The 23,157-nt window shown below is 54.6% G+C and overlaps 1 protein-coding gene across 1 annotated transcript in view; it reads right to left on the bottom strand.

Annotated features, from left to right (window-relative positions):
• PDGFRB (platelet derived growth factor receptor beta) overlaps nucleotides 1-23,157 on the bottom strand; it is a 62,898-nt gene that overhangs the window by 22,470 nt on the left and 17,271 nt on the right. The window contains exons 2-13 of the mRNA XM_037907054.2: nucleotides 15,632-15,705; nucleotides 13,244-13,540; nucleotides 12,456-12,722; nucleotides 11,111-11,238; nucleotides 9,983-10,157; nucleotides 6,858-7,050; nucleotides 6,260-6,375; nucleotides 4,968-5,094; nucleotides 3,594-3,805; nucleotides 2,180-2,277; nucleotides 1,264-1,396; nucleotides 3-107 (exon numbers count right to left, since the gene is read on the bottom strand). Coding sequence (XP_037762982.1) covers nucleotides 3-107; nucleotides 1,264-1,396; nucleotides 2,180-2,277; nucleotides 3,594-3,805; nucleotides 4,968-5,094; nucleotides 6,260-6,375; nucleotides 6,858-7,050; nucleotides 9,983-10,157; nucleotides 11,111-11,238; nucleotides 12,456-12,722; nucleotides 13,244-13,540; nucleotides 15,632-15,704 — 1,924 coding nt within the window. The 5' untranslated portion in view covers nucleotide 15,705. The remainder of the gene's footprint in view (nucleotides 1-2; nucleotides 108-1,263; nucleotides 1,397-2,179; nucleotides 2,278-3,593; nucleotides 3,806-4,967; nucleotides 5,095-6,259; nucleotides 6,376-6,857; nucleotides 7,051-9,982; nucleotides 10,158-11,110; nucleotides 11,239-12,455; nucleotides 12,723-13,243; nucleotides 13,541-15,631; nucleotides 15,706-23,157) is intronic.

Raw genomic sequence — 23,157 nt, 5'->3', positions numbered from 1 at the left:
ACATTTGAGCATTTTCACGGCCACTCGCATCGTGGACTGCGAATGGCTCAGGCCATGGGCCGTTGCCTCCACAACTCGGCCAAAGGCTCCGGATCCGAGAGTGCGACCTGCAGCAAAACACCAGGGAGATGCAAATTTCAGCTGCAACAGCAACCCTCAGAGGGCCAGACGGGAGGGGCCCACAAGGCAGCTGCTCAGAAAGTGTGCGTCCCTTACTGGAAAGACAGCAGCACTGCCCACCCCCGGCGATTGCAGCAGGGAATGGCGAAGCTGGGAGTTATGTCTGTGCCAGGGCTGATTTCTGCCTGGCTGGGAAGCGTGTTAATAAAGAGGAAAAGCCCGAGGCTCCTTTCCCAAACAGAACTGTAGCTATTCCAGATGTGGTCACCAGGGGTAGCACTGTTTGACAATTCCATCCCCGCATTGGTTCATGCTCAGAGGTGCTTTATACTGCCTGGTTTCCTTCTGACAGTTCAGTGATCATTTTGACGGGGGCCTGGATCTATCGGCCCTGAGATTTCTAATGGGTCCTATTCCCCCGCTCTCTGTTCCCCCATGCATGCTGGGACCAGGCCCACCAAAAGTTCCTGAGCCCAAGGAAAGTCCTGGTGTTTCTACCCCACCCATATGCCCTCCTGCTCTCCCAGCCCCCTAGGCGGTTGTGAAGGGCTTTGAGATCCCCAGGTAAAGGGCTGTAGGAGGACGGGGAATGCTCACATTGTTATTCCCACAATGGAGGCAGTTCTTCAACGCTGAATGTGGGTTCATGGATGGTCCCATATGTACTAGTGTGCTCCCGCCCTCTGGGGGCTGCCTCCGATGCTGGGAGCATGGCTAACATCACCCTGATGCTGCCCGAGCAGCAATGCCCCTGGTTCAGGCGGAGCAGAGAGAGAAGCATGGCCTAGAGGCAGGGCCACCGGACCTGACAGCCCTGTGGAATGTGCCTCACTAGCCCACCCCAAAGCAGGCAGTAGCCCACTGAATTCCCCTAAATGCCCTAAGGAGCACAGGCTCTGGGTGCGATCTGGATGTGCTCCCCATGTCCCATCTCTCCATGCTAAGAACATCGGCGCGTCGGTGATATGCACATCCCGTGAAAGTGCATCTGTGGTCCACCTCCTGCCCAGCTGGCCCTGGCTACAGGCCCACCTCTGGCATTGGAGGCATGCTCTCCCTCTGTGGAGTCATGGATTTGTGCCCCGTTCTTTTACGTCCCTTTCACTGAGCATCCCCTGGTGATTCCTGCTGAGCACACGGTACCTAGCACTAGCTTGTCCCGGGAGAGCTCCCAGCTGCAGTCGTAGGGGAGTTGCATCGGATCCACGTAGATGTACTCATGTCCATCGGAGCTGACCGACTCAATCACCTTCCAACGGATTTCATAGCGAGGCTTCTGGAGAGGGGGAAGGGAGGGGAGAGGAGAGAGCTGAGAGTGGGGCTGTGCTGGGAGGTGTCCCCTGCAGACAGTGACCCTGCACCCTCTGCCTCCCACAGCCCCAGCAGGGAGACATCCCAGCGGTGCTGCCTCGCACAGTATGGCCAGAGGGAAGGTCCCCCGCTGCGCGTCACACCGGCGAGCTCAGGTGGCACGGATGCCGGCTTCCTTCGGGCCTTGGAGGTGCTCAATCCCCCTCTCTGCCTCAGGCCCCGCCCCCACCTGACCCCTTCCCCCAAGCCTCCCCACCTCTTCCCGCCCCTGCCTCACCTCTTCCCACCCAGTTCCACCCCAGACCCCGCCCCATCCCACCTCTTCTCCCAAGCGCCCATCCCCGCCTCGCCTCTTTCTGCTTAGTTCTGCCTCCTCCCCCAACCATCCCTGCTCCTGCCTCCTCCCCCGCAGCACCTCCTACATGCCGCAGAACAGCCGCAGAACAGCTGATCGGGAGGCACTGGGAAGGAGGGGAAGGAGTTGATCGGCAGGGCCACCGGCGGATGCGAGGGGCTGAGGGTGAGGGGGGCGCTGGCTGCTGGTGGGTGCTAAGCACTAAATTTTTTCCCTGGGTGATCAGCCCTGGAGCACCCACGAAGTTGGCGCCTCCAGCTCTGCACCAAGGAGCTAGAAGAGGGGGCTGTTCCCCAGCTGCCCATTGCAGCCCGGCCAAGCCCTCTCAGTGCATGCAGTCAAAGGGAGGAGACCTCCCCACCTCCCGAAGGGGGAGACGGTGCTCGCTCTGACCTTCAGCCACAGGACGATGAGGATCACCAGGAAGATGACGGCAAGCACCACCACCAAGGCCAGAATGACTGAGATGATGATCATCTTAAAGGGCAAAGCTAAAACAAGAACCACATGGGAAACAATCAGATGCCTCCAGCCCCACGTGGCCTGGGGAGCTCAGGGCAGCCACTTGGGAGAAACTAGCCAAGAGGGACTCATCCAAAATGCCCCACTCTGAGACCCTGCCCTGTCTTGTCCCATAAGTCCTGCTCCCCCGCCCTCTCCAAACCTCCCCGGATGACTTCAACCCCTGGCAGCCACTGCTGGGGCCTGGGGCACATCTTGGTGCTTTCGTGCCATCCCTTGGAAACTGACAGGAAGTGACCCTTAGCCAGGCCTCTGCGGTGTCCCCTGGCTGGCTGTACCCAGCCCTTACTCCCATGAGAAGTGTTCACTGATCCAGACCAGCCAGGGATGCCCAGAGAGGACCCTCTCCCTTCTCTGCTGGACTCAGGGTAACCCTGGACAATTATTCCCTGTCCCTAGAACTAATCCCCCCGAGGGGTGCTGGAAAGAGGCACAAACACATGGGGAGGGGGGCCACTCCATCGGAGTGCGGTGGGAAGGAATTAGTGGTGACGCTCCAGCCCCTTTGCTGCAGGAGAGCTCCCCAGGGCCCAGAGGCTTTTGGAAGAGATTTGACCTCATGGCTGTGTACAGAGCCATGGGCTGGAGGAGGCAGTGGTCTGGCTCTTGGTGGGAGCTGGCCCAGCTGACCCTTTAGCCCAGAGCGTCGGTTCCTTTTTTAGTGGCCTAGCCTCAGCCCTCTCACACCCTATAAATGTGTGGCTGTGGCTCCCCCTAGTGCCTGCAGCCTGGATAACAAGTTGCTCACACGAATGCTGGTGAAATATACTGAGGGTGATGCCCGCTTGCTATCTGTTTGTGCAAACACCCTGCTCTCCCTTCACACCGACGCTGTGGGGTCTGTCTCTGGCACATCCACCCACTCCTGGTTTCTACACTGATGTTACTGCTCGGTGTCAGGACAGAGGACATTACAACTGGATTGTGCAAAGAAAGGGATGTGTAAATTTTACCCTTTGGACACAGACTCCAAAGCAGGAGGCAGTAGCTCTGCAGGAAGACGAGCCGGGAGAGGGAGGGGAGGAATGGGGCTATTTTATCCAGATAGGCAAAGCATGCACATACCAGGCACTGAAGTTGCCTCATTCAGGTGGCACAAATTGTTGGACACATCCAATGGGCACCAAGGGCTCCAGCCACGCTGCTCCAGAAAGAGGCCTCTTCTGCTTGAACTAAAGGAGCAGGCTGCAGACACTAGCCCCCCAGCCTGGGCTAAGTTTCCACCCCACAGCAAACAGCACAGAGACCTGCACACGTGGGACAAAGCGAGTGCCAGCCAACTCACCGTGTGAGACCAGGGTGATGTCCTGAAAGTTACTGCCCAGGAGGTTCTGCACAGAGCATCTGATGAGCAGGGGTTCGTCCACCCTGCGGAGCCGCAGCGTGCTGTTCACTCTGTAAACCTTCAGCGTCTCGTGGTACGTGGAGATGGTCTGCAGGTTGATCTCCTCTGAGTTGTTCCCCAGGACCCTGGTGGGCTGCTCCTTGGTGCCGCACCTTCCAGTTGAAAAAGCCACACATGGGAGACAATCCCGGCTGCATGACGCTGCGGGATGCTGTATTATAGCTGTTATAGCTCGGCTCTTTGTGACCCTGCCTGTGCCCCGCAAATGCTTGCGGATAACAGCTCTTCCTCCAGTGAGCTTCCCTGCCCCGCTGACTTCCCTGGCGCTGCATCTCTACTAACACAGAGCCCTTTGTTTGGTCTCATGCTCCATCACTGATGAGCCGGGGGGACTCAAGTGAGCCCCATCTCAGCTTCTGTTTTGAGGCACTTGTTCCAGCCCCTTTCCTCGTAAACAGTAAGTGACACAAACGAATGGCGAGGGCTGGAGGGAACAAGCCGCTGGGCTCCATTTCTCGCAGCACAACACGCGGATCTGCCGGTACCTGCGCAGCTCCGGGAATGGAGATTTAGAACAGTGCACTGCTGCGGCAGAGCCAGCAGGGGGAGCACCCACTGATTTTTGTGTGTCCCATGAGAAATAATATCCGGGCCTCAGAGAGGATGTTAGAAAACAAAAATGGGAGATTCAGGACTGGTGAGGACAAGCTGTGCCAATCTGCAGCAATAGGCCAAAGGTCAGCCCCTAAATGACCTGATTCACATGTGCTGTGACTGCTGCCTATCACATAAGCCAGCCTCCCGTCTGTCTGTCCATATTCACCTGTTGTCTCTTGTCTTAGACTGGAAGCTCTCTTGGGCAGGGACTGTATTTTTGTTCTGTGTCTGTACCCCTAGTGCACTGGGGTTCCCATCTGTGGCTGGCGCTGCTAGGCACTATGGTAATACAAATAATAACTGAGGTGAACAACCAGAGCTCCGTCTCCTTTACCCCACTGGCAGAGATCTAAACCCCTTCAGGACTGAGATTATGGAGCACTAACTAGACACACAAGTGCATCAGTTATTCAGTAAAATTCAGTCCCAATTTTTCCCAACAGGAGACACGGTAAGCGAGGTGTGGGAGGTCTGGGCATGGGGCGGGAAATGCCTAGAGATGTCCAGTTCCCGGTTTCTCACAGCAGGAAGTGCTACAGGGCATGGTCCAGGAGCTTTGGGTGAGAGGACACCCACAACTGTCAGTCCCATCCTCGCCCAGCAAGAGGCGCTTTATACACTTTTCCATGCCTGCACTGGGTCACCAGGCCCCCTCACCTTTTGATGTCGCTGCAGGTGAACCACCTGAGCTCCGGCTGGGGCATCCCTTCAGTGGAGCACGTGACGGTCTGCTCCCCACTGCTGGCATTGCTGTTCTCCTTCAGCGACAACACGTTGGCGGGCACTGGGAAGGGAAAAGAGAGAGTCAGCCATTTGCTTTGCCGGCAGGAGGGGAGCAGGAAAGCCTCCTTTTTGGAGCCATGCGAGATCCCACTGTGTGTTTGGAGAGAGACTGCCAGGGGGCAGGAACTCATCCATGCTCGAGAACATGAGTGAAGTAAGTATTCACTCTGCAGAGGGCCGAGGAGGGGCCTGGGCTGGTGGCCGTGTACACAGCTATGGTCCCTTCAGCAATAGCTGTACAATTTGAGGGCCCCCAGCCGCTAGAATGGAGGATGAGCGTGTCCTCTCCCTTGAAGTCCACTGCTGGAGGCAGAGGGTGAGCCGAGGTGGTGCGGGCAGTAGGTTTCCCTCCCAGACTGCCCTGCTAGCTTGTGGGGGACTAGCAGGGAACACTTCTACACCTCAGATGGGCTGCGATTTAAGGGGCAAATTCAGACACAGTGTAAGTGGGGTCAGCGCCACTCTGCTGTGTCTGCTAGACCTGCACCCATTTCACGACGGGCCCCCGAGTCCCGCCGCACTGGGAACGTGTTATGCCCAGGGAGGGTCGACAGATTTCCAGCAACATGTTTTTTTTGAAAAAAGGCTTTTTGAGCAAAACGAAAAAATGTTTTGGTAACACACGTCGGGAGTTTTGAAAACTGGGAAATTTGACTGGAAATGGTTTCTGAAAACTACAGATCTTTTGTGGTTCTGGTTTTGTAGTTCTAGGGAAATAAAAAAAACATTGGAAATTCAAAAACAAACAAACAAACCCCAAGCCAAAAAAACCTCTACAACTTTCTCCCACAAAATTTCCCGCAAAAAACAACTGGCATTTTCGGACTGTTTTTAGGCAGGAACACACACAGGCAGTATGTACTGCCACCTGACGGACCAAATGTGAAGCATTCACCTGCCTTCGATTGTTTGTTGTATGCACATGGCGATAGTATTGCTTAGTTTCAATAGGCAATGGTGCCAATCCCGGTTCCTGAGGTGAATCAATCTGAGACATTTCGAGTGAGGGTGTTGTCTGCTTCCGCCTGTTGTTCTGACAAAAATGACCCAAAGAGGCTGCAGTCAAAGCAGCCGGGTCTTTATGTCCCGCTGTGAATTGTGGCGGGAGCTGCTAGGACCCTCTCTAACCCGTGGTGTCTCAAAGGTCGGTGGTGCTGCCTCCTCACCGTTAATTTGCAGGTAGAAGGACAGCTCCTGCATGTCATCCTCATGGGATGCCCGGACGGTGTAGAATCCCCCTTCTTTCTGCTTCACCCGCACCAGGGTCAGAGTGGTTTGGTACCTGGAGGGAAAAGGATCCCAGAGCAGTGAAGATGGGAAGACACTCTCTGCTGCCCAACAGGCGTACTGGGGTGAGTCGCTCCCATCCAGCCGAACCCTGAGGCTGGCACAGAAACCGCACAGCAAACGGTTGAGTCCGGATCAATGTGGAGGACCCCCCACCACGTTCTCATGATCATAGATCATAGAATATCAGGGTTGGAAGGGACCTCAGGAGGTCATCTAGTCCAACCCCCTGCTCAAAGCAGGACCAATCACCAATTTTTGCCCCAGATCCCTAAATGGCCCCCTCAAGCATTGAACTCACAGCCCTCGGTTTAGCAGGCCAATGCTCAAACCACTGAGCTATCCCTCCCCCCTGGCTAGGCATGGAGAATTCCCATCACCCTGCTCCACTCAGGATGGGAGCTGTTGTATCGCTGGGCCCTTGCCACACCAATCTCTGGGGGGAGGGCTGTGTCCCACCCACCGGGGCCAGCTCACCTGGTTTCCGACAGGTTCTTGCTGGTGATGGCGAATTCGCTGCTGTTCCCCACCCACAGAGTCTCATTGTCCTTCAGCCACAGGATGGTTGGCTGCGGATAGGCCTCGATCTGCACCTGGATGGTGCGACTCTTGTGCACCTCGGCCAACTCGATGTTGTTCAGACCAGTGTGGAACCTCACAAAGCCACGCTCTGCAGAGGGTTCAGAGAGGGGCAGGGTCAGCACCCCCATCCCAGGGCCTGCTCCCAGGAAAGGAGAAGGAGCAGGGAGGCTGGGGGGAGACAGAGAGAAGGGTGGGAGGGGGTAGGGTTGCCAACTTTCTACTTGCACAAAACCAAACCCCCTTGTCCTGCCCTCCACCCCGCCCATCCTCTGAGGCCCTGCCCATGCCCCACCCCTTCTCTGAGGCCCAGCCCCCCACTCACTCCCCCCTCCGCCCCCCCCCGCCCGTCGCTCGCTTTCCCCACCCTCACGCACTAGCTCATTTTCACTGTGCTGGCTCAGGGGGCTGGAGTGCAGGAGGGGGTGAGGGCTTCAGCTGGGGGTATGGGCTCTAGGGTGGGGCCAGGAATGAGGGGTTTGGGGTGCAGGAGGGGGCTCCGGGCTGGGGGGTGGAGCAGAGGGGGTCAGAGTATGGAAGGGAGCTCTGAGCTGAGGCAGGGCGTTGGAGTTGGGGGGGTGAGGGCTCTGTCTGGGGATGCAGACTCTGGGGTGGGGATGAGGGGTTTGGGGTGTAGGAGGGTGCTCTGGGCTGGGACCAGGGGGTTCGGAGGGTGGGATGGGGAATCAGGGCTGGGGCTGGGGGTTGGGGCATGGGGGGTTGTGAGGGCTCTGGCTGAGGGTGCGGGCTCTAGGGTGGGGCTAAGGATGAGGAGTTTGGGGTGCTCCAGGCTGGGACTGAGGGGTTTGGAGGGAGGGAGGTAGGAGGGAGGGGGGATCAGGGCTGGGGAGGAGGCTCAGGGGTGTAGGCTCAGGGCAGTGTTTACCTCAAGCAGCTCCCGGAAGCAGTGGCATGTCCTCCCTCCGGCTCCTATGCAGAGGCGTGGCCAGGCGGCTCTGTATGCTGCCCTGTCCACAGGCGCCACCCCCGCAGCTCCCATTGGCTGTGGTTCCTGGCCAATGGGAGTTGTGGGGATGGTGTTTGGAGCAGGGGCAGTGTGCAGAGCACCCTGGCTCCCCCTACATGTAGGAGCCGGAAAGAGGACATGCCACTGCTTCCCGGGAGCCACGTGGCATGGAGGCTAGCAGGGAGCCTGCCAGCCCCGCTGTGCAGTGGCACCAACTGGACAGTCAAAGGCATAGTGAGCAGTGCTAACTGGAGCTGCCAGGATCCCTTTTCAACCAGGAGTTCCAGTCCAAAACCAGACACCTGGTCACCCTAGGAGGGGGATCTAGCTACTCGTCATATGGATACACATCTCTATTTGTTAAGAGTAGAGATGGTCCAATGCCCCTGAAATCTCGGGGCAATTTGATCTGGATCCAATCTTTGTGCCTCAGACCCGTCTTTAGTTGGAGGATGGTCCTTCCAAGGTCTGTGAGGGGTGCTCTGGAGACCGACGGCTTCTAGGAAGCCAGCAAAACTCACAGCAGGAAAGGAGTTTGTTATTCTCCCACAGTATTTTTGCCAGCAAGTTAAAGAAGTATGGATTGGATGAATGGACTATAAGGTGGGTAGAAAGCTGGCTAGACTGTCAGGCTCAACGGGTAGTGATCAAAGGTTTGATGTACAGCTGGAAGCTGGTATCAAGCGGAGTGCCCCAGGGGTTGGTCCTGGGGGCAGTTTTGTTCAACATCTTCATTAATGATCTGGATGATGGGATGGCTTGCACCCTCAGCAAATTCGTGGATGACACTAAGCTGGGGGGAGAGGTAGATATGCTGGAGGGTAGGGATAGAGTCCAGGGTGACCTAGACAAATTGGAGGATTGGGCCAAAAGAAATCTGATGAGGTTCAACAAGGACAAGTGCAGAGTCCTGCACTTAGGAAGGAAGAATCCCGTTGGGATACAGGCTGGGGACCGACTGGCTAAGCGGCAGTTCTGCAGAAAAGGATCTGGGGATTACAGTGGATGAGAAGCTGGATATAAGCAGTGTGCCCTTATTGCCAGGAAGGCTAACAGCATATTGGGCTTCATTAATAGGAGCAATGCCAGCAGATCGAGGGAAGTGATTATTCCCCTCTATTCGGCACTGGTGAGGCCACATCTGGAGTATTGCGTCCAGTTTTTGGCCCCCAACTACAGAAAGGATGTGGACAAATTGGAGAGAGTCCAGCGGAGGGCAACAAAAATGATTAGGGGACTGGAGCACATGACTTACGAGGAGAGGCTGAGGGAACTGGGCTTGTTTAATCTGCAGAAGAGAAGACTGGGGGGATTTGATAGCAGCCTTCAACTACCTGAAGGGGGGTTCCAAAGAGGATGGAGCTCAGCTGTTCTCAGTGGTGGCAAATGACAGAACAAGGAGCAATGGTCTCAAGTTGCAATGGGGGAGGTCTGGGTTGGATATTAGGAAACACTATTTCACTAGGAGGGTGGTGAAGCACTGGAATGCGTTACCTAGGGAGGTGGTGGAATCTCCATCCTTAGAGGTTTTTAAGGTCAGGCTTGACAAAGCCCTGGCTGGGATGATTTAGTTGGGGTTGGTCCTGCTTTGAGCAGGGGGTTGGACTAGATGACCTTCTGAGGTCCCTTCCATCCCTAATCTTCTATGATTCTGAAGGGGCAGGTTTCACTCAATAAAATCCAGTTTAAAATGAGAGGAATTACACACATGAGGCGAGTGTGTTTGGCCGAGCCAGCTCCTGTGTCCTGGGGAGGCTGCAACCGAGCTCCAGCCACATCTCAAGGGGCCTCAGATCTCCTAGGCCCAGCATGGACGAGTAGCTCATTGTCTCTTGCCCATGGCTATAAGCAAAATGCTGGGGTTTTCTTACATGGGGGAGTAAGTGGGGGTGATTCTAGGCCTCTTCGGGGGGCGGGTGAGTGACTTTCTGGGAGCAGGGGTTGTCAGGGCCATGTGGAAGAGGGATGAAGCCAGGCCTGCGTGGCATGGGGAGAGAGAGGTTGGAGGGCTATCTGGTGCCCAGAGCTAGCTGGCCCTGAGGGTGTGGCAACGCACCGATCACGTTGACCTCAATGTCCTTCTTGTCCATATTCTGGAGGTAGACCTCGGAGACGTGGCAGATGTAGGTGCCGGCGTCCTCCAGCTCTGCGTTCTGGATGGTCACGGTGGAGCGGATGTCATGGCTGGATCCAGGCAAGAAGGCCATCACAGGCTCCACGGCCTTACCTGCCTGTGCAGGGGAGAGAGGAAACCCCCGCCCCGTGAGATCAGCAATGACAAGACCGCCAGGCCAGGGGAGTACTGGAATCTGGACCTCCCCCCGTGTGTTTGGATCAGCCTGCGTACGCAGTGGGGGCCCTCAGCCTTCTCCAGCTGAAGAACTCACTGCAGGGTCAGGCATGAACACAGCTCTGGGCTTGCCCTTGTCCTGGGGCCCCAGGGGCAGGAGCGCTGGAAGGAGCCCCCTTCAGAGTCCACCGGCCCCGCTCCCTAGTCACTGCCAGAGGTCATGCCTCAGTTTCGCATCTGTAAACAGGGATTACAGCACTTCCCTACCTCCCAGTGGGGCTGTGACGTGTTCAGGTAGGATGAGGACCAGATACGTACCTTAGACAGACACAGGACATGACCTTGCAATGCAGGGGTGCAATGGCTTTACCCAAAAGGTGCAGGGTTTAGACCCACCACAAGCTGCCCCCTGACTTCACCCCCACCTTCCAGGTAGCCAGGGCTGTGTGCTGTCAAAAGCCCAGGACTCCCAGCTGCTGTGGGGCATCTCCTCCCTCTTGGGCTCTGTGGTGGACGTGTGATGGTCTCACGGGCCAGAGCCCGACAGCAATTTAAACCCTGCGAGCTGCTCTCTCAGCCAATGCACCAAAGTCTGAACTGGGGCCCTCCAGAGCTAAATCCGTGAGTCTCTGAAGCTTGAACTAAGGAACCAGACTCTCAAGCCGAGGCCTGTAGCAGACTCACAGACTGTGTCAGGCGGGCACCGAGGGAGACACGTGGCGGGTGGCCAGATGGCAGCTGTGCACCCCCTGTGGGAGCCGAGTCCTGGGGCTCCTGCCGTGAAGGGGGCAGCCCGGCTTGACACAGATGTGGCCTTGGCCTGCTATCTCCTGGCACAACCGGCAAGGGGAGGAGCTGCCAATCTGGTTACAGAGCGTGGGCTGCAGCACTCACCTCCTGGCGAGGGTAAAACCATTTGAAATCGACCACTTCGTTGCCGCTTACAGTGCACATCACGGTGATGTTCTCGCCTTGCTTCACCACGGTCTGCACCGCGCTGATGGAAACATTGAGGGACGAGACTAAAGAGGAGGGAGGGAAACAGCAGGGGGTGAATCATTGCTTGGGAGAGCCAAACCCTAGGCAGCTGGCATGCTGGGACCACTACCTCCCACCATCGTCTCATGGCTTCCTTGTTCTCCCCGTCTGTCTGCATCCACCTGCTGTCTCTTGTCTCTTACTCAGCCTGTAAGCTCTCTGGGGCAGAGACGGCCTCTTTGGTCTAGGACCGTGCAGTGCCTAGCGTTATAGGGCTCTGGCCACTAGGCTTTACTGCAAATACAAATGAACAGGAATTACAATCTCAGCTGAGTTCAAGGGCAAAATGTCCCAGGCTCTGACCAGCACTGTGGAGTGAGGCAGGGGCATGATCTTAAAGAGATCCTGGGGAGCCCAGGGACCTCCGGGGAGCCAGGGAATTCTCCAGGGGAAGCAAAGAGGAAGCCCTTTTCTCGATGGAATCCAGCGTGGCTCTGACGTGTTCCACCTTGTGCCCACTTTACCGCCCTGTGAGACCGTTCCCTTCCCCAGGAGCTGGAGCTGCGGGCTCAGCAGGGAAGGAGTGCGTGGACCTGCACTGAGCACTATGCCTGCCGTCGGAGCTTGTCATTAGGAACGGCTCAGGGCAGGAAGGACAGGGGGTCTGCAGTCCCGAGAGGAGAGCCTGTTCCTCTGGGGGCGCTGCTGGAGCACTGTGGTGGAAACTCTGAACTGAGTGAGCCCAGAGGCCTGGCTTCTGCTTTTATTTACCATGGTACATGCTCATTATGGCAAAGCCAATGGAGAGCCATTGGGGTAAACGAGGGCAAAATGTACCCCATAGAAAGCAGTGCCCGAATCCTCTTTCACCCAGGAAAGGGTGGCCTCTCCAGCAGGGCCGCGGTCAGAACACAGTGATGCTACACCATACACCAAGCCACAGCTCACGTTGAGGAGAACAGACGTGCTCCTGAGACAGAGAAGCGACAAAGGAGGAAAGAACGGGCACACCACTCCAGCCAACAACTATGTCTCCTCCAAGACTACACCTGTCACTTCTGTGGGAAAATCTGCAGGGCAAGAATTGGGCTCCTCAGCCACTTAAAAACTCACCAGTGACCCCCCTGGACAGCCACCATCCTCGCAGCGAGGGGCAGCCGAAGAAGATATTTAGCTGGAGAGAGGCTGAAGCTGCCTTTAGACAGATCAGCCCAGACCCCTCTGATCCATCCCACCGGGGCAGACCTAAGAAGTGGCTCACCCTGGATTCTGTAGACGTAATACGCCTCAGAGTCCGCCTCCCGCTCATCTAGCGTTGCCCGGCAGATGTAGGTCTTGTCTTCGAAGAACCCCTTGAAGCCTTGTTGCCTGTCATAGACCGCGGGAATTGGGTTCTCCACCTTCCTCTCATAGAGAGTCACCCTGGCCTGGGGGTCAGTGACGCGGCACGGGATGGTGGCCTCGCTGTTGCCGGTGATGAAGATGAATGATTCCTCGGAGGTTGTGGGGAGGAAGACCAAGGAGGGGTCTGCAGAAGGGAAAGGGGGAAGGCAATCCAGTTACAAGAGAGACAGGAGAAGAACTTGCTTTCCAGCCCTGATTGCAACTTCCCACGAGCCACGGGATGGGACAACACCTCTGCTTGGAGACGGATGTACTAAACCCCCGGGACGTTTCTCTCCCGAAGCTGCTGGGGTTATTACTAGGGACATGTCCCATCGGGTCTGCGTGCCTTGTTCTCCAAGACGTGAGTTTCACTCACTTTTTCTTTCCAATGATCCTCTCCCACCTGGGGGCCTATACTTCTCCCGGTCTGCACCAGGCCCCTGCGCTGGGGGTGGGGGGCTGCAGGGGCACTTCGATGCAGGTAGGCGACTCCAGCCTCCCACTCATGTCGCTCATTCTCTTAGGTCCTGTCGTCCCCCGCAGCCGTACTGCAGAGCAGAGGAACCCCCCTCTACCATCTTCAAATTCAGCCCCATCCTTCCACTGGCCTCCATCCCCCAGAGATGCACACAGAGATGGGATGGGGGGTGCTCTGTCCCCTACCTGGCACAAAGACATAGACGGCCTGTCTCTCCGCGTGCTTCTGATTCTGGGATTGGTTGTAGGTGCAGACGTACTCGCCCGTGTCAAGGCCTGTCACGTTCCAGAGTGTGAGCGTGCTGGAAAAGGTGCCGTCTCTCCACTCCGGCGACGCGGCTATGGGCTGCGTGTCCCGTTCCCAGACCACCTCGGCCTCCCCCGAGCATGTCAGTGAGAAGTTGCTGAAGAGACTGAGGATGACTTCGGGGTCGCTGGGTGAAATGTGCAGCTTGCTGCTTCCAGACACCGCAGCTGGCAAACCTAGGAGAGAGCGTAGAGAGTAAACCAGAGTGGGGCAATGGAGCCACTGAGCTCAGTGGGGGCTGGATCAGAACCTAGAGCAGGAGCATTTGGTTTGAGAGGGTAAGTAACCCATTGTGGCGTTCAGGAATGACCTCACGGCTCCATCGCTACGGACTTGGAGCTAACTGTTGCCACCATAGGCTGAGATCCATACAGCAACATGGGTGCTCCCTCTGCCGGCTTCACCGCAGCTCTTAATACACACGGACTCTTGCCGCTGCCACCTGGCCTGGGGTTTTCAGAACCGACCAGGGGATTTAGACACACAACTCCCGTTCATTTGATTGAGAGTGTGTGTCAAAATCCTTCGGAACCCGCCCCCCAAGCCATTCACGTTTTGGATGGAGCCCCCACACCTGTCATACCTGCCATCAGCAATAACCAGACCATCCGAATGAATACTTCTCTCTGGGGATCTCAAAGCTCATTGCACTCTTTGATGCATTTAGCCTCCCAGCAACACTAGGCGGTAGATAAATTTTATTACCCCCATTTACAGATGGGAAAACTGAGGCCCAGCATGAATAGAACCCAGGTCCTCCCGACTCCCAGTGTTGTGCTGTACCTAAATGACCACCCCCCACACGTATGAGGTAACAGTTCACCCCAAGGGACTGTAGAGCTCAGTTTTCATGTGAACATTTGGGATGAGATGGCACAGACGGTGAGTGTGCAAACTGTCCAGGTGTGAGTCAGGTGCCAGCCTTTGAAAACTTGGACGCTAAAAGTTTGTGCACTGAGCCAAATTCACCATCTTGCGGCGTGATGCCTTTACACCTGCCCTCGGGATCGTGGAAGGGAACTTTTGGGGTGGACAATGCTGTGAGAATCTGGCCAGGTGGCACCTGGAGGGCCCCTCACAGCCTGCTGATAGCTGTGCTTCCTATGAATCCCCTTGCTCTGGTTTATTTGTCCCAGAAATGCTGAGTCCAAGAGCTGTGTTTATAGCCAACAGTGCACGTGTCACAGAAATGACCCTGGCCCTGATGCAAGTTCACCTCACTCCCTCCTCACTGAGGTCCTCAGATGCATATTCTGAAGGCCCGGAAGGGTCCTGCATTAGATGTGACAGGTCGACTGCTAGGGAGCTCCCTCCCCATCAGCTCTGTTCCCATGGGGCAGTGTGGGAAGAGACATGGATGAGGCTGGACCATGTTGTTTAACAAAAAAAAAAAAAGGGGGGGGGGAAGCAAAAATAAACTTTCCAGGAAATCCTTTAGAAGCAATACAGAAGGCAACTTCTTCCTGAATTGTTTCCTGTGCCACTCCCTGTCAGCTCTTCCTTGCTGACGGCTTCCTAGCTGCCCTCTTTGCTCAGACTTGCCCCTACACACCTGTTCCTGGCAGAAGAAGCACGCTGGAATTGGAGGGCGCACACAGTATTCCACTCAGCGCCCTCCCGCCAGGGCTCCTAAAGCATTGCGCTCCCATTGGCAGGCGGGGTGCAGCTGAGGTGGGGTCCCTTGCTGAGCTACATGCACCTCATCGGCCCAGAGCAGTGAAGAGAGAGAGAACAATTTTTGAAGCCGAGTTTTTGCACTATTGTGCATGTACCTGGGAGGGGAGATTCAGTGAGCCGGGAGCCTGGAGCAAATGAATGTGGGGATACCTGCCTCATCCCCTGCTAGCGATGGCAGCTGAGTCCTGACTCAGCTGCTAAGAACTGTTCATCCCTAGGCTGGCAGAGCACCTCGGCTGCACTTTGCAGCTCTCCCCACAAGGCTGCGTGAGAGACACGCGTGTAGCCACTGGAATCCTCCTCTCGACACATCTCACATGCATCAAAGCCCTGTAGGAAAAGGAAATTGGGCCCTGATTTGGACCAGAAATGTGTGACACTAGCCCTTTAAATATGAATGCTGGTGTGGGTGTTTGTCTGCCTGTGTGTGTGGATGTCTATGCATGGGACTGTGGGTGCACAGGTGTGTGTGTTCATCTCAGCCCCACTGTCCCCCATCGCCCTAATCATTCTGTCCCCAAAGCAGGAAGCGTCCTTGGAGAAATCATCCGTCAGCAAAGAATCACCCTCATGCCCAGCCACACGCTCACCTGCAAGGAAGAGGAGGAACATCTTCAGACCTGGAAGGAGCATGGTGGGGTTCAGCTGCACTGCAGGCCGCATCCTGTCCAAGGCAACCCACAATTAGTGCAATGACACCAGAAAGGACTCCTAGGTCAGCCCCCATCTCCCTAACTATACTGTTACCCGGCCCTTCTCAGCCCCCAGACCAGCTCAGTGCAGCCCCCAGGTGTCTGCAGGGAGCAGGACTTTTTATTTCATGTTTCCAAGGCACTTGGCTTGTTTGAGGATGATGATGGTCCAGGCTTGTGGAGTCTACTCCACTTCTCAAGTCCCCCTCGCTGAGGGCCCTAACCCCACCATCTGCCCCCAGCCCTCTCTTGAGACCTATCAGGCCGCAGGTGAATACACCAGGCAAAAGGACCCATCTTTGTTATTCTGACATCCCTTTGGCTGTTGACTCCCCTCTTCTGGATCCTATCCCTGGGGCGGTCTAGGTGACTCTTCCAAACACACAGGCAGGGCCTTGGCAGTGAAACCACCGGGAGAAAACTGAACAGGGGCTGTGTCAGGGCATCCCTTGCTGGCTGCCAGCATGCCAGGAGTGTCATGTTTCCCTCCAGTCTTCTGAGGCCACTGGTCATCTCAGGCCATGGTCCAACGTGAGCTTCTCTCTGTCTCTCACTCTTAGCAGGCCTACCTAGTTTCCCTCATTCTGGAGTCACATAGAGGCCAACTCTAAAGTGTCTCTTGTGAGCAGGGATTTTGCTGAGTGTTTCAGTGAAATGTGTCACATCTTGCTCATTGTTTTTTTGAAATCTCAGTCCTTTGAACTGGACCAGCCGCAGAGCCCTGCTCTCTCTTCCTCCTTTCCTTATTCTCTTCTCCCCTTGGTCAAGGGTTGGGGAGAAAGGTGGACCCTGGGATCTTTTACTCCTGAAAAATCCAACTTTTTGTTGAAAAAACGAATACATTTTGGGTGGTTTGGGTTTTCTTGCAAAATATTGAAAGGTTTCAGAGTAACAGCCGTGTTAGTCTGTATTCGTAAAAAGAAAAGGAGTACTTGTGGCACCTTAGAGACTAACCAGTTTATTTGAGCATGAGCTTTCGTGAGCTACAGCTCACTTCATCGGATGCATAGCATATCGTGGAAACTGCAGAAGACATTATATACACACAGAGACCATGAAACAAAACTTCCTCCCACCCCACTCTCCTGCTGGTAACAGCTTATCTAAAGTGATCATCAAGTAGGGCCATTTCCAGCACAAGTCCAGGTTTTCTCACCCTTTCCCCCCCCCCCCCCCCCACACAAACTCACTCTGCTGCTGGTAATAGCCCATCCCTCTTTGAAACCTCTCTTTATAATGCGCATGATAATCAAGGTGGGTCATTTCCAGCACTAATCCAGGTTTTCTCACCCCCCCCCACACACACCCCCCTCCAAAAATATTGAAAGTTTCTGAGGAAAGCAGACCTTACCACACACATTTTCACTTGGTTAAAATCCTGAGTTTCCCCCACCCCCGCACCCCCAACCCCAGTCTGGAGCCCCCTCCTGCAGCCCAAACCCCTCATCCCTGGCCCCAGCCCAGAGCCCACACCCCTAGCCAGAGCCTTCACCCACCCTGCACCCCAACCCCCTGCCCCAGCCCAGAGTCCCCTCCCACTCCCCAAACCCCTCATCCTGACCCCACTCCAGAGCCTGCACCCCTAGCCGGAGCCCACACCCACCTCCTGCATCCCAACACCCTCCCCCAGCCTGGTGAAAGTGAGTGAGGCTGGGGGAAAGCGAGCAACAGAGGAAGGGGCGATGGAGTGAATGGGGGGCGGGGGCTGGGAGACAGGGTGGGGCAGGGGTGGCGCCTCAGTTAAGGGGCGGTGTAGGGGGTCCCCGAAAACTTTTAAATCAAAGTGGGGGTCCTTGGGCTGCTAAAGTTTGAGAACTGCTGCACTATGCCATGGTTCAAAATACCCAGGAGTCTGACCAAACCCTTCCTCCTGCTCTCAGACACAGTACAAGGTTCCCCACTAAAAGCCCTGGTGGGAAAACTGTCCACAACTCCCTGTGACAGGGAGGAGCCGACGTAGACCATCTCACCCTGCACAGCCACTGAATCCAACACGGGCAGTAACACAGAACGGACACAGAGCATGGAACCCCATTCCTAACGGCAAGCCACCTCCTCGGTACAGCTACCTGATGGATTAGCAAGAGGTGGGCCTGCGCACCTCTGAACTTTGAGAAAGCTCAGACCCAGATCTGAACTTCACAGTTGAGCCGGATCACTGTAATGGGCTGGACCATCTTTCAGCGGTGCTACCGCTCACCTCGCAAAGCACTGGGGAATGCTGGATCTGGAGCTAATGAAGAGACAAATGCAAAGGCAGCTCTCTCCTTGTGAGGTCGTTAACAGCGTGAACCCGGTCAGGAGTCTCTTTGTCAGGTCAGTATCTAAAGAAATAACGTGGTAGTTGTGGCACACAAAATGTTGCCAACTCTGGCGCTAGGTACCGCACCGATATGTTGCATCTTGTCCCTGTGGTTGTGCCTGTGTCTGCTTGGCGTTAGAGGGAAATGGTTTTGAAATGACGTGCAGTCATCCACTGGTTTTGTTTTTCTCTCGCTTTGGCTTGAAAATAACTGATTTACCAGCAAATCCTGCCAGGTTGCTGACTTATTCAGCAACTTTCCCCAAAGCTTTATTTTTCTTTCTTTCCTGCTTTTTCAGAGGTATATTTCCCAGAGAGAGAGAGAGTCAGTGCACTTAGGGTATGTCTACACAGCAAAGAAAAACCCACATCCGGCCCATGCAGACAGCTTGGGCTGTGGGGCTATTTCATTGCTGTGTAGACTTCCAGGCTCAAGCTGGGGCCCGGGCCCTAGGACCCTGTGGGTTGGGAGTGCCCAGAGCTCTCCAGCCTGAAATCTATATAGCAATGAAACAGCCCCACCGCCCAACCCCTAGAGCCCGAGTCGTCTGGGTTTTACTTTGCTGGTAGACACACCTCTGTGGAGAAGAGGAGTGAGATGTTGCTTAGGCTGCAAACTTATGTAACATCACAAGTCAAGTCCTCCAAGAATCTTGCCCTAATCCTGCAGCAGAGAGGGGATAGAGAGATCGCTAGCTAGCCAGCTTTATATTTCTTAACTGTGCAGTAAAGGCCAAAACAAACAATTGGTTTTGTTCCACAATCCACCTTCAACAAGGTGTATTACTCTGATTTTAAGACCAGAAGGGACTATTATGATCACCTAGTCTGACCTCCTGTATTTTACAGGTCCCAATCTATGCACTGAGCCCATAACTTCTGTTTGCGCTACGGCAGCTCTTTTAGAAAGACATCCAGTCTTGATTCAAAGAAGATCTAAAAACTATCACTATTAACCTCACCTGGGACCCGACTTTGATCCTCATCCCTCATGCTGAGTAGTACTTTACTCCATGAGTATTCCCTTTGACTGCAATGGGGGTCACTCATGGCGTAAGGTACTACTTGCTACTTGACATAGAAGTGCAGGGTTGGAAGGGACCTTGAGAGGTCATCTAGTCCAGCCCCCTGCGCTGAGGCAGGAGCAAGTAAACCTAGAGCATCCCTGACACGTGTTTGTCTAACCCGTTCTGAAAACCCTCCAATGACGGGGATTCCACAACCTCCCATGGTAACTTATTTCAGTTCTTATCTATCCTTAGAGTTAGGACGTTTTTCCTAATAGCTAACCAAAATCTCCCTTGCTGCAAATTAAGCTCATTACTTCTGATCCTACCTTCAGTGGACATGGAGAATAACTGATCACTGTCCACGTTATAACAGCACTTAGCATATTTGAAGACTGTTATCAGGAGCCCCCTCCCCTCCCAGGGCTAAACAGGCCCAGGGTTTTTAACCGTTCCTCATAGGTCAGGTTTTCTAAGCCTTTTATCATTTTTGTTGCTCTTCAATGGACTCTCTCCAATTTGTCCACATCTTTCCTAATGTGTGGCGCCCAGAACGGGACACAGTCCTCCAGTTGAGGCCTCCCCAGTGCCGAGCAGAATGGGACAATGACCTCCCATGTCTTCCATACCACACTCCTGTTTATACATTCCAGAATGATAACTGGCCTTTTTTGCCGCTGCATCACATTGCGGGCTCATATTCAACTGGTGATCCACCATCACCCCCACCTCCTTTTCTGCAGTACTATCCCCTAGCCAGCTATTCGCCAGGTTGTAACTGTGCATTTGATTGTGTCACATCCCAAGGGCAGTACTTCGCACTTGTCTTCACTGAATTAACATTGCTGATTTCAGAACAATTCTCCCGTGTATCAAGGTCCTACTCCTGTCCTCCAAAGTGCTTGCAGCCTCTCCCAGCGTAGTGGCTTCACACATTTGGGTTCTCACAAGACATTTTTTGGTGGCCTCAGAGCACGGCCTCTGGCTGGTGGACACGCTGACAATTTTTCCTAAAATACTTAATTAACTTTAGGAAAAACAAATAAATATGCACGTTTCCACATCCAAGTCATTGTAATTTATTTATGTAGAGTTTTTTTCAGACTCAATAATAAAAATAATGTACAGTTGTCTCTATTCTTTACAGGACCTAAACAGAATAGAAACAAAATAAGGTGCTTTGCACGTTCTTCTCTTTTGTTGTTGTTGCTTCTTTTGGAGGTTTTTGATTGCTGGTTTTTTTTTTAAGACTTGCTAGCTAGTAAATCTGCTCCCTTGAAAACGGATATTTGTAGATTTGTTAATATCGCTTTTCACAGCAGACTTACTCAGCTCTGGCAAGCTGGGGGAAAAATTAAGCTCTGAATGGAGAGGTGGGCAGGGAGGCAGTGGGGGTCAAGGGCAACGGAGGGCTGGGGAAGGCAGCTGGGGCCATGGGCGATGGGGGGGCGGGGGTGAGAGCCTGGGACTGGAGCCCAAAACCCCTTGGCCGGAGGATGGAGCCCAAGCCCTGCGGCTGGAACCTAAAGCCCCATGGCCAGAGACTGCCGCCCAACGCCCCAGAGCTGAAGCCGGAAGTCTGAGCCCCACTGCCCCTAGGAAAGGAGGGAACTTACACTGGCTGCCTGCTCCTCTGGTGTTTATGGCTCCAGCGGGAGGCAGGGCCCAACCCTTACTGGTGTCCCCGGGGAAGGGGTGAATGCTTTGCTCCCCTCCGCCCATATAACTGCTCAGGAGGCTGTGGCCACAAGAAAAAACTCCTGGTGGCCACATTTGAGAAACGCTGCTTTAGAAGCATACGCTCCACTTCATTATCCAAGTCACTCATGAAAATAGTGAACACTACCAGACCCAGGCCTGACCACGGGTGAATCCACCAGCTACGTCCTCCCTGGAAGGGTGTCGGGAACTGGGCCTCAGTTAGAACACAGTTCAACACTGAAATAACACCAGTAACATTTGCCCGAAGAGCAGTCAAGACAGCGCTGTCAGCATACTCCTTTCTCGTGCCTCTGGCGGCCTTCATAGCGGGTTTTAGTAAAACTGCTGTCTGCGAGAAGGCATTTCCATTGGAGATGCTCCCCGTACAGCGTACAGATGGTGACATCTCACCGACTGCAGCGACCTCGCCTTTGTTTATCCGCTCTGGCAGGGCGAGAGGCGTACACAGACTCTTCCCATCTTACAGGAAATGCTTAATATCTTCTCCAGTTGCTTCACTACACAGCTGGCATGTTCTCCTTGGCCTCGAGGATGGAAAGAAGAGAGGAGGAGACACTGTCATTGAGGGAGTGTGTTTGGTTTTTATTTACATGGCGTCTTTCTGGAGGACAGAGTGTATTTTATTATCCTTATTCATCTTGCTGTCACAAAGGTCTCTCTCTCTCTCTCTCTCTCACACACACACACACACACACACACACACACACACAAAGGCTCCATGACACATGGATCCCATCAAGTGTTGTCAGGTTTGACCTCCTCAAACTTAACCCAAATAATTAGCCCCAGACTTTTGCATCTGGAGATGGGAAAGTGTCTCAGGAAGTGGGCGTTGTGGCGACGTGGAGGACTGCCAGCTTTGGCAGTCATATTGCGACTCTTGTGATATTTGCTGTTTTCCTCCTAGCTCATCTCCTGGAATAAGGGTGAGACCCTCGGCTTTCATTGAAACACCAACAAGTCTCTAGCCTTGCTGGTTGCAGAGAAAAGCCTGTTCTCTGATCCGGGGCACACTAGTTCAGTGTCTGGAGGGCTGTAACACTTCCGTCTAATCTAGGTTACTGGGCTCCATACAGGGGTGATGGGGTAAATTTAGTGGCCTGTGTTATACAGGAGGTGAGACTATAGTCTGGTGGCCCCTTCTGGCCCTGAACTCTATGATTGTATGAAAAGGCTGCAAATGCTCAGAAACCAGAAGGCAGATATAAAGGAATTGCCAGACTAGCTCAGACCTGAGGTCTGAGCCCAGCCCCGGCCCAGGCCAGCACCAGATGTTCCGAAGTAAGATACAGCCCTCCCCAGTCAGTAGGCAGATGTGCGGTAATTGCTCCCCATGAATCTCTCATCCTCGCTCCTAACAGAGGGTGATTGCCTGAAGCCCTGGTGCATGAGGTTTCATATCCCTTCTGCCCTCCAGCTGTGGGGGCAGTTTGGATGAGAACCCAACCTTTGCACCCTCCCCTCCCTCATCCCAGCACCCAAATGCGACAGGGTGGGATTCAAACCAGCTGGACTGGAGTTCCCTAAACGCTGGCAGAGGCCTCCCCCCGCCACGGGAGCTAGATGTGGTTCTGGCCACGCCAGTGCTGCCCGGCCTCCCCACCCCATCTCTGCCCCAGAGGGCTGTGCGAAGGGAAATCGTTAGCAGCCTGTCAGGGGAGGTTTTCTGAGCTGAACTGTTTATTATTCTAAAAGAGGAATTTGGCTGGGAGAGGAGACGGGAGGTCACTCGGCTCTGGGACGCAGCCCAGGCTGGACTGGAAACCCAGGCCCTTTGCTCACCGAAAGGCACATTGTCAGCTGCTGCTGCTACGGTCCCGTAGGCTGGCGCTGAAAGTGTCCCAACGCCTCCAGATTCGCTTCTTGCCTCAGTGCTTAGTTCCAAAACCCCGCCTCCCGCTACGCTGAGAAGGGCCCGAACCGGGACCCCTGAACTAAATCCAAGCGTTGGGGATGGAGACAAAATGGGACCAGGAAACAAACCAACCTTCTTCTATACATCTGTACCGTGCCCTGATTGTCATATTTTATCTCATCTCTAATCCCATCAGGCCCTCCTGGATGCTGCACACACATGCCTCTGCAGTCAGCAAGCACAAGGCAGGGGTCGCTCCTTTTGATCAGTGGGGATATTCTGCACAGCAAGCCAGCTGGATTCATGACTGCAGGATGAGATAGAGGACAGGGGCAGCGCTGGTGCCTTCCAGTTTACAAGCCCATGGAAAGGAAGGTCTGAGAACTCTGGCTAGAGCCAAGCACAGGGCGGGGAGGCGCTGGGCAAGCACGGCGCAGTTAAATGTTATCACAGCCCTGGCCCTAGGTCACTGCTTTTCAGGGCACGGCATGCGGTGATGGAATAAAAAGAGCTCCTTTGACCACTCTTCTTTGGATTG

The sequence above is a fragment of the Chelonia mydas genome, chromosome 8 (assembly GCF_015237465.2).
Source record: "Chelonia mydas isolate rCheMyd1 chromosome 8, rCheMyd1.pri.v2, whole genome shotgun sequence".
NCBI lineage: Eukaryota > Metazoa > Chordata > Testudines > Cheloniidae > Chelonia > Chelonia mydas.
This window is presented reverse-complemented; position numbering and strand designations above follow the sequence as displayed.